General features: G+C 49.6%; 2 protein-coding genes across 4 annotated transcripts in view; one reads left to right on the top strand and one right to left on the bottom strand.

The window, feature by feature from the left end:
• Positions 1-6,622, bottom strand: part of LOC125957975 (aminopeptidase N) — an 8,675-nt gene extending 2,053 nt beyond the window's left edge. Inside the window, exons 1-10 of one of the 3 annotated variants that reach the window (XM_049691059.1) lie at positions 5,759-6,622; positions 3,631-3,774; positions 3,127-3,225; positions 2,965-3,003; positions 2,702-2,890; positions 2,544-2,626; positions 2,266-2,447; positions 2,009-2,189; positions 509-1,934; positions 294-436 (exon numbers count right to left, since the gene is read on the bottom strand). In XM_049691059.1, coding sequence (XP_049547016.1) covers positions 294-436; positions 509-1,934; positions 2,009-2,189; positions 2,266-2,447; positions 2,544-2,626; positions 2,702-2,890; positions 2,965-3,003; positions 3,127-3,225; positions 3,631-3,774; positions 5,759-5,882 — 2,610 coding nt within the window. In that variant the 5' untranslated portion in view covers positions 5,883-6,622. Of the gene's footprint in view, positions 1-293; positions 437-508; positions 1,935-2,008; positions 2,190-2,265; positions 2,448-2,543; positions 2,627-2,701; positions 2,891-2,964; positions 3,004-3,126; positions 3,226-3,630; positions 3,885-4,748; positions 4,820-5,758 lie in introns of those variants that run through there. The other 2 variants (XM_049691061.1, XM_049691060.1) reach the window with 2 other exon arrangements.
• A 1,794-nt stretch (positions 6,623-8,416) lies between these two features.
• The window catches only part of LOC125957995 (GTP-binding protein Di-Ras2-like), a 3,281-nt gene continuing 1,697 nt past the window's right edge, over positions 8,417-10,000 (top strand). The window contains exons 1-3 of the mRNA XM_049691091.1: positions 8,417-9,567; positions 9,698-9,805; positions 9,886-10,000. The exon at positions 9,886-10,000 is cut by the window's right edge and continues 71 nt beyond it. Coding sequence (XP_049547048.1) covers positions 9,490-9,567; positions 9,698-9,805; positions 9,886-10,000 — 301 coding nt within the window. The 5' untranslated portion in view covers positions 8,417-9,489. The remainder of the gene's footprint in view (positions 9,568-9,697; positions 9,806-9,885) is intronic.

The raw sequence follows: 10,000 nt of genomic DNA on the forward strand, positions 1-10,000 counted from the left end.
GAAACGTATATCATTCAACAGCATGTCAAACGTCTGAGCACCTCATCAATAATCGGCATTACGGTACGCACGGGATTGAATCTCGTTCCTTATTAAATCGATATTAACCCGTACCGTTGAAACCTACAAACCTACCTATCTTTCTTTTCATTTCTACTCAGAATATTTAAAACTTTTTAACAGTTTGAAAATAGTCACAAACCACTGATTGTGGTATATTGGGATGATTTTGAACCATCTGTTCTACTACTAAACTATACCGAAAACAGGTTAAATGTCGGCGTTAAATATACCTGAGTGCTAAAAACTTCATTGTTGGTGTGCAGTTGGTTGACTAATTTGTTCAAATTGGTCTCATCGTACAGCACACGGTAGTATCCTGTTTGACCGTAGTTCAGCTTGACCCACTCGGGAGAGTGGTTTAGTGTTATAACCGCTATATCGAAGAAAGGGAAGGACGCATTAATACGACATCGATTGCCGGTAGATTGATCATCATCCAGCTTACCTTCGCTCGAATTTAGCCAAACACTCAAACTCGGCTGCTGTTCATGTTGTTCCATGTCCTCAGGCGTCGTCCCGTTTCCGTTCAGCACATCCGTGGTGTAATGAATCGGGAAGATCCACCTCGAACCAGCTTTGATATCGCCCGTTGGTGCGATAGTCGTGGTCGTCGTTGTGCTCGTTGTCGTACTTCGGCCTCCGGGCGTATCGTCTCCTTCGATTTCTTCTATCGGCTCATCGTAGATGGCAAGATACTCGGCCGGCCGGAAGTCCGTCTGGTGTACGGTTAAACTGGTCCCATTCAATGTCACGTTCAGCAGAGGGAAGGCTGCCGCATTGGTCCACTGGATCATCATTTCCTTGATGTAGCGACTATTGTTCACCTGCTTCGCGCACAGCACCCACAGGTCGGCTGGTTCGGCCGTCTGGAACTGATAGGTTCGCAGGAATTTCCCCAAACACTGGCGAAAGTTGCGCTCTCCTATGGCCGACTGTAGCATCGATAAAAGTGAGGCCGATTTGTCGACGAAGAAGGGATCATTGTCACCGGTATCGCTGGCACCAGCACTGATGCTATCCCAACCCTGCAGCGCATCAATATCGAGTGCCTTGGTCAGTGTATCGATCAGAAACAGTTCCTTCATCGGCCACAGCGGTTGAATGGTGGACAGAAGGAAGCGGCTCAGATAGCGTATCAATCCCTCCCAGAGCCACTTGTGCTTCCAGGCTTTCGGTGAGATCAGCCCACCAAAGTACTGTTTCACAATGCCCTCCGATATCTTGACCACCGACATGTGGTACTCTTTCGCCGAGATGCTATTCGGTTCGTTAAGGAAGGACGTCCGGCAGACAATCAAGCCAAGCGAGCTCGACAGATCATCCAGCAGCGACGGTAGAGCTACAAAGTCTAGCTTCGACAGTGGATAAGCCACGGACAGCCACTGCTGTAGGTACTCCAGTATGTCTCTTGATGTGTGCAGTATGAAGGTTCCCTTGGCGATGTGTGTTTCCGGTGCGTAGAAGCTGTAAGCCGGAGCCGTCCTGATTAACGAGGTTTCACCCGCCCACATAATTTCGCGCTCGTCTCCCAACAGACTCGCAGTGCTGCTATCGATCGGATGAGTGGTTACAACGTTGATTTCCTCCGCTGCCGGTTCCTTCGTCGGTAGATTGTTTGTGAGTTTGAACAGATTCTTCGACAACAGTACGGCGGTCAGATTGCGAAACGGTTTCTTCTCGCTCTTGCTCGCTACCTTGGGAACCGCTGCTGGAACATTCGGTTTGGTTATCGCGGTTCCATCCGTCGCTTTGCTCGCGTTCACGCGCTGATACTTAGACGATGGTTCCAGCAACTCTCGCTTAAAGTCACTGATGACCCAGGATACGGAATCGGGTGGCAAGGGTGGCGTTTCGGCAAAATCGTCTCGTAACTGGAATGTGTAATCACGCGTTATGATTAGAATTAGCTCTCTCGGTCCTTCCGGGAGTAGTTAGCATCACTCACCAGACCGGTTCCCATGTAAAATCCAACATCATCCGTATCTTGCACGATGGAGTTCGACAGGCCTATATGGAAGCGATCTCGGAAGAGCGATATCTTGAATGCTGCCCGTAGATGGGGTTCGTCAAAGCATGGAAATGCTTTCCGGGTGCTGCCCGGTTTCAGCACCGTTGCTGCTAACGTTCTAGAAGATGAAGTGGAAATAAAATTGCTTCTAATCTAGACGTTCGTGACCAAAGGGTGAGTAATGCGGAACATACTTTTTCATATCGAAATCCCCCTCGAACTGATCCAGTATCATCTTCGAGTGCCACCGTATGCTCAGTGTGTAGTTAGCCTTTTTCCGTAGCTTTTCCCTCGTCTCGATGTACAGCTGCTGGCGCGGAGTGTACTCCAGCATTCGCAGAATCTTCAACGCAAATCCTTTCGGTCCCACCAGCGCCTGGGGGACGGTACAGCGACGTGGAAAAGGAAAACAAAGAGGAACAAATAAGCTGCATGTTTTATACACAATTTTGGCTCGCATGAGATTGGCTACCTTTTCCGTAATGTTAAGATCCTGAGCGTGGAGCACGACGAAATTGGTTTCCTTCTCCACGTACAGCTCTATCGATACCTGGCCTGTGTTAATTATGAAACGAAACACCGAGATGTTTTATTTAAAACGGCCACCGTAGGTTCACCGGTTCACCTTACCCTTTACATCGAGCGTCGTCAGATTGGGATGGATGGTCAGGATGTAGCGATTCGGTTTGACGTTGTTGGGTAACGTTGGTAGCAGCCACGGAAATGGTTGCCCATTGGTGGCAATCGGTTGAAATGGTTCCGAGCTGTTGTACCCATCGGGTACGTACCCGGGTGGTATTTTTCCCGCGCAAGGACATACTGCGAAGGACCGAAAAGGAAGCATTATGGAGTGGTTTTTTTTTTAAATATTCTCTTGCGTCTTTTTGGCTTACCTGTTTGTGGACCCGCATAAGCTATCACGAGGGCAGTCGCTGAAAGTAAAAGAGAAACAAAGCACCCAAAATTTCAGAAACTTTTCAGGAAACGCAAAACGAGCGCAGTATGCCGGTGATGGCACAGTTGTGCGTGATTCCGGCTATCCGAAGGATAATTACCCAGCAATGTTCCAAGCACTATCGCCGTCACCAGCAGTGCTCGCTTCTGTGAACAAACGGCTACACCATCACGTACCGGTCGCGACGAGCTATCACCACCTGGGGAGCAGAATGGAATTGGTTTTTGATTTTGTATTAATTTTGTTCTCTCGCCATCTTTTCCATCAGACAGACCCCTTCACATCTCACGCACGAGTTCAGAAAGTAAGAGAAGAAGCTTTATACACAGAAACGCTTGATAAGAGCGTTAACAGGATATATACGAGAAGCAGAAAATTGCGTATAATTCATGAAGTATGAGGAAAAACAAAATACGCACACACAAGGCAGGGATGATGGTCAGTGAAATGAGAAAAGAGAAATGAAAAGAAAAAAATAAGAAAAACACCGACAACACCGAAGCAGAAAGGATTCGAAGCTACGAGAATAAACAAGCGAGTTCGGACCCCCGGTTCGGACCCGTGGAAAGCAAAGGAAAGCCGGTTTGGGATGAGCTGTAAATACCTGTCAGGAATGCATCGTCGTCAGAGTCTGGCTCCGTCATGCCGATGCGTTCTCTGCGCCACGGTTTGTTGTTTGGGCCCCCACTGCCGACGACCGATACCTTAACGGGTCCCCCCCTTCTTTGCTCGCCAGCCAATACGGCGGCTGCTTGTGGTGGCGGTGCGGCGCGCGGTAGTGAAGAGGAGGGTTACGGTTACAGAACAATCAAAATTTGGAGGAACGGGAATCAGAATTCACACGACACACAGAGTACACTGAGAAGGGCGAAAGGGCTATCACTATAGTAAGACACCGACGGGCTACTACTACGGATGGCCGCCAAGCTGGGGCTTCGCCTGCCTGTATGTGTGTGTGTGTGTTTGTGTACTTCTAGTGGAAATCGCGGAAAACAGAGAAGCAAGCGAGTAGTAAGAGGTAGCGCGCGCGTGCACGTGTCTGCGGGACTATGTTTGCTGCATTGCTTGGGAAGGTGGCTTGGTTTAGTGTTCCTGCCTCAAGGGGCAGCCAGACGCAATAATCGAACTTAAAAGCCTCCACTCCTCACTCCGTTCGAGCACGAGCGGTGTTCCGCAGTGGAAACAGAAGGCTCACAATTCGGTGGCGAAGGGGCGCAGCGGCGGAGTTCAAAATAATCAAACTTCTTTGACCCTTTTGACGGCAGCAATATAGACTTATATTGCTTGTCACAATGGCGTGCAAACGATGCCAAGGAGCGTTGCTGTAGTCCCTTCTCTTGAACAAGAACTATTGCTGCTGCCGGTGCTGGTGCTGCTGCTTCTCTGCACCATCGAACGAAGTCCATATACAGCAACCAAGCATTCTACTCGAGGCAGGACGCGTGTACTCGTCCAACACTTCCGTGATTGAGTGATTGAATTTACTCGATCTGCGTTACGAAATGGCCCGAGAAATGGAAAATACTGCTGCACCGGATATCCTCTATCTATCTAGTCGGCCATTGCCAATTATGCTGACACACACTGCTGCTCGTGCTGGTGTTGCTCTAGCGCTGACGCTGACTTGCTTCACGCATCATGCACGCGGTTGCTGCTGCTGCGGCTGCTGCTAGTACACCGAAGCAACCCAAGATTTTCTTCTTTCTAGAACTCCTCGGTAACCTTTGCTGAAGATCGCGATATGGTACACTAAAACTATTGTTTCACAATTTCACACTCTTTAGCACGACGCGCTACCATCGGGAATGCCATGAAAAGGCCATTCGGCCGTATAAATAAAAAGAAGGACGGAAGCGTTCCGAAGAAAGCGTTTCAGGTTTGATTGCCAGACGGGACAGAACTATATAGCGGATGATAGCGAATCTGTCAATATTTTTTCACATTTCTCTCTACCCTCTACACATCCATGGCACATGCGCAACATGCGCCACCGCCGATGGCACCGTCCGTCGCAAGGTATGATACCGACGAGAGAGGCGCAGGAAAAGCATTTTTCAGCAGCAGCAGCATATGCAAAGCCCCCTTCTTCATGCGACCAGAATCATGCCGCCAGGAGGGACAGCGGAATTGCTAAAACGAGGAAAAGAGGATGCAAAGTCTATCTGTGGTGGTGTGGCCCTCCGGTGCAGCTTCCGGTCCGGCGCTAGTGTGCGTTAGGAAAAGAACAAGCAAAGCAAGAGATGGTGGGGATTGCGACGGTGGCGGCGACGGCGGCAGTGTATATCCTTGTTCGGTGTCCAAAACGACACACGCGCGCACACATACGACGCACATGCTTCCTGTGCCCCGAGATGTGTGACCGATTGGCAAATGGAAAACAAGTGCGATGGAGGGAATTCTGGTGCATGCCTGGAATAATGAGGAAGTTGAGAAACTAATTTCCCTTTTCCTGTGCCTGGAGGATGCATCATTTACCGTACTCTACGTACTCTTCGCTCTGTACATGGTTTGTGTATTTTTGTACCATTTGTACACCGCACACAACAGCATCACGTAAAACAAAATACTAAGCGTAGAAGAAAAGGCGAAGGGGCAGGAGGGTGAAAATGCTACCATAATTTGCAATAAAGTAAAATGTCGTTTTCTATGTCGAGCCGAGGGATGAGAGAGAGGGAGAGAGAGAGGCGGCCCGAAGCGACAGGGAGGCCGGGTTGGTGATGGCGAATGCTTACCGAATTTGTTTATGCCGTTCCGCTTCTTGCTGTCCGTCGTCTCGGACAGCTTATCCATTCCACCGAGTGGCTCTAGCTCGACGCTCTCGGCCATTGCGACCTTGTAGTCATTCCGTCGTTTCATCCTTCCTTCTGTGTGTTGTGCGATGATTGGCTTGTGTTTATATCCTTCGGCGTGTTTTACCTGGTACCAGGCAGGCGAGCTCCTTGTCTACAGTGGTTGTCTCGGTCTGCTTGGATGTCTTTGCAGCCGTTGTACTAACACTACACTAGTAGCACAGTCTCGCCGCCAACGAGGATGTACTGTTTGCTTTTGCTTAGGCGGCGGAAGGACGACCGATGACGGTAGACGGTGACAACAACGCGATGGAAGCAAATTTGGGGGGCATAAAGTCCGCGGAAGCCACGACGACTATTCAAGTACTCTCCACTTGTTGATGTTACCACATACAAGCACACAGTCAGGAAGCAGCAAACAACACCGAGCACAACAGAGAGAGGGTGTGTTGAGGGAACAATCGGCGAGGAAAATACTTTGCATCCGTTGCCGGGAGGGAGGCAAATGTAGAAAACGCGCACTATGGTCGGCTTTATAGATTTAGGGCGAGGGGCAGATGGTAGTCCTATGCTATGATATGCTTGTGTTTGGAGTTTCTACTGGAAGAAGCGATTGATTGCGCTCGATCTCGAAAAAGGATCCTCCCCGGGGTTGTGGGCGATTAATACTGAGTAAGGGGAGGGAAGGGTGCTGATTACAAATACTCGCGCGAAAACACACACATACACACAGAGAGACGCGCGCACACACGTGAATAGAGTATTTTTTGGTACTAAACAACCAGTAAGTAGTAAGACTCGTAAAATGTGAATATGTAAACTCTATTTTCCTCTCACGCTCAGCGCACTAGTATTCTGCTACTTTGTCCGGTAAAAATTTCTTCCAAACAGCCAAAAGTGATGTATCAGAGATATGGTTAGCCAGCAAAAAGTACTGTATATATATGGGGTAGAGAGGATTGTATGTTTGCTCTACGGTCTGTCTCCGCTTCTTGCACTTGGTATAATAAGCTGATCTGCTATTACTAGTGGTCGTCCCACTCGAAACAGGCGACAAGTCCACACTCCATCCACGCGGCGATCCCCTTACACACTAAATATGTCCTGTTAACACTGAATGACGATGAGCACAGCACCGACAGCATCGGGGTACACTAGCGCATTCTATGTTTCGTTGCGCTTCGTTGCGAGTGCTCCTGTGTTTGCGACCCCATCCATATGTGCACTACTTTCGCGTGGTTCCGCTTATCTGCGTTTTTGCACTGAAAAAAAACCGCTTCCAGCGAAAGGCACCACCATTCCGGCACGCGGCGTTGTAGTATAGCGGCCGATGATGCCACCGCCGTCGCCGTCGCCCTCGCCGTTTGCTTCCTTCCACTGGTTCCACTATTTGTACGTACAGCACCTGCTGCTGCTGCTCCTGGGGCGGTAAAACTGTGGTCCCGATTATCCCGTCTATTGCATCTTGCATGCCGTTTTCTGCGCTGGCTCTGCACCATTGGTTGGTATCCAGCCCAATCCTGTTAATCCAGATCCTGGTTGGAGAGATGGTGGTAGCACCAGTGAACCATCAGCATCAACACTTTCCTGCCAGCGTTGACATATTTCGGCAGACCGCGACGCACCGACCTAAACCGACCGACTGACTGACTGACTGAAGAGATATTGATTTATCAACATATATCTGGAAGGATGTCCCACGACCACGACGAAGAAACCGAACGCCCGAAGGATGAAGGAGGTGAAAGCGTGACGGCGTCCGGCGTGCCTGGGCGCGTGCGCTTCCGCTTGCTGGAGGGTGCCTCGAAGCGGTGCCAGGGTTGTGTTGAATGATTCAGAAATCCGTTCGACCATAGTTTTTGCTATAAATTGGAATCCAGGCGGGAACATATTTTGTTTCAATCTTTCAAAGATAAAAGTGGAAAATTCCATTTTTTTTCAGAATAATGGAATTCTGCAAAATTGCAGCCTAACTCCGGTCAAGCTCGGTTCCAGATTAAAGGTTAATTCCATTCCCTTTTTACAACCAACGGTACAATCGAAGCAACTACAATGTTCACTCGAGTTTGTGCCTAGTGATGGCCCATCTCCCGTCGCCCTACCGAAGAGTGGCATGGAAATGGAACCCTTTATCCCGAACCCCCTGAACTTGAACTATTGATAAGAGCAACTAGGCATGTTTGGGGTGTTCATTCTCATCACCAAAAACCATGCAACACCTTCTGGCAGCGAAGCGGTTTGTCAATGTTTGCTAGGATGGAAATTTGCTCCTTGGAATCGTTGTTGCATGTTCCTGGGGTTCGCTCTGAGCCACCGACAATGGAAAGCGGAAAATGAAGCAAGTTATTTCCAGGTGTCGCGAGCTGTACCATTTCCGCGAGTTCGATGATGAACTAAAACAAACCGCCCACACACGCACGTTTCGCAGCCCGCCCGCTCGCCCACCCACCATTATCACCCACATGCGCACACGTACGTGTGCGCACCCTTACAATTATTCCCACGCACACGCCCTCAAACACACATACACACACGCGATCGAAGGGCGCGTGATAAACGCCAAAAAGGGCGACCAGGGAGCCAAAGCTAAAAGAAGGGGCCACTACCGCAATCACCGAGCGCACACCACGAGCAGCTCGGTTGCTCCATCCAGAAGGAATCATAAAGTAGGAAGGAAGAGGTCCACGGTGTCCAAGAGCGCCCTTTTTTTGCTCGGTTCGCGCTGCAAAACTCGAAGCAAAAACGCGAAAAAAGTGCTGGTGTAGTGTCCAACAGAGAGAGAGAAAGAGAGAGTGAGAGAGAGGGAGAGAAAGAGAACAGGGAAATAGAAACGCGGAAAAAGCAAAACGCAGTTCGTCCTCAAAGAAACATCGAATTTTTGTGCTTATATAGGTCCTTATTATTAGGTTGTTGATTCGGTTCCGCCTCCTCTTTCGGCGCGCGGTTAATATATCCAGCCAGGCGGCAGCGGCTGGCGGTTGGTAGGGTGAAGTGTGTTGCAGTAGGCGAAGAAGCAATTGTGGTTGCTGCTGCTGCTGTTTGGTGGTCGCGTCGCTGTACAAATCGTTGTTGCTGCTGTTGTTATTGTTGTTAGGTGGTGGAACACCTTCCGTTGTTCGCGTGGGACCGTATCGGCGAGTTCGACCGTGGTGCTTGCTGATGCTACTGGCCCGGAAATCCGTGGTCCTGGGTGTGCAAATGTTGGCCGAAATGTTTAATACGAAAGCCAGTTCTTGTTAGAGTGTTATTATATACACGCGGGCATACATACGCATAATTATACACCTTATTATACAGATGCATACAGTCTATATGCAGACGGATAAAGAGATATACATACATATACATACGAAACGCGTCGCGCAAAAGCAACAATCCCATCCCGCCCCGAGTTTTCGAGGATTCGCCTAAATTGCCAAATCCAAATCCCCTCGCCCAACACACGGCGACAGTGGTGAACGGACTAGGATCAGGACCGTGGCGGGGTCCGCGAAGACGACGTCAACGACGACGGCGACGGTGGTGAACGTGCAAAAACCAATCCCAAAAACGCTCCCAAACCCCCTTCTTCCTCCACCCTCCCCCACACCTCCTCTTGCAAGGAGCACAACGACGAGAAGGACGAGGAAACCATCAACACCCATCACGAGCCAAAGCGAACAACAGCAGCCAACATGGGGGAAATGGATAGAAATAATAAAAAAATTCTCCAAAACATCAAAATGCCCGAGCAAAGCAACGATTACCGAGTGGTACGGAATGGCGGAGAACGGAACGGAGATGCTCCGGATCGACATATGACCGCAACGGCATTCTAACGCATGCATCCTTTCTCTGGATTTCTTTTATTTTCCCCTTTCTCTGACCCGGACACAACACAAGGTGGTATTCGGAGCGGGTGGTGTTGGCAAGAGCTCGCTAGTGCTGCGGTTCATCAAGGGCACGTTCCGGGAGAGCTACATCCCAACGATTGAGGATACGTACCGGCAGGTGAGATGAGCCCAACGGGGCGTTGGTGGTACTGCATTGCATGTATCTGCTATACCGTTCCGCTTTACTCGTTGGATTAGGTTATCAGCTGCAACAAGAACATCTGCACGCTACAAATTACCGACACGACCGGTTCGCACCAGTTTCCCGCGATGCAGCGATTGTCCATCACCAAGGGTCACGCCTTCATACTGG

The sequence above is a fragment of the Anopheles darlingi genome, chromosome 3, assembly GCF_943734745.1.
Source record: "Anopheles darlingi chromosome 3, idAnoDarlMG_H_01, whole genome shotgun sequence".
NCBI classification, from domain to species: domain Eukaryota; kingdom Metazoa; phylum Arthropoda; class Insecta; order Diptera; family Culicidae; genus Anopheles; species Anopheles darlingi.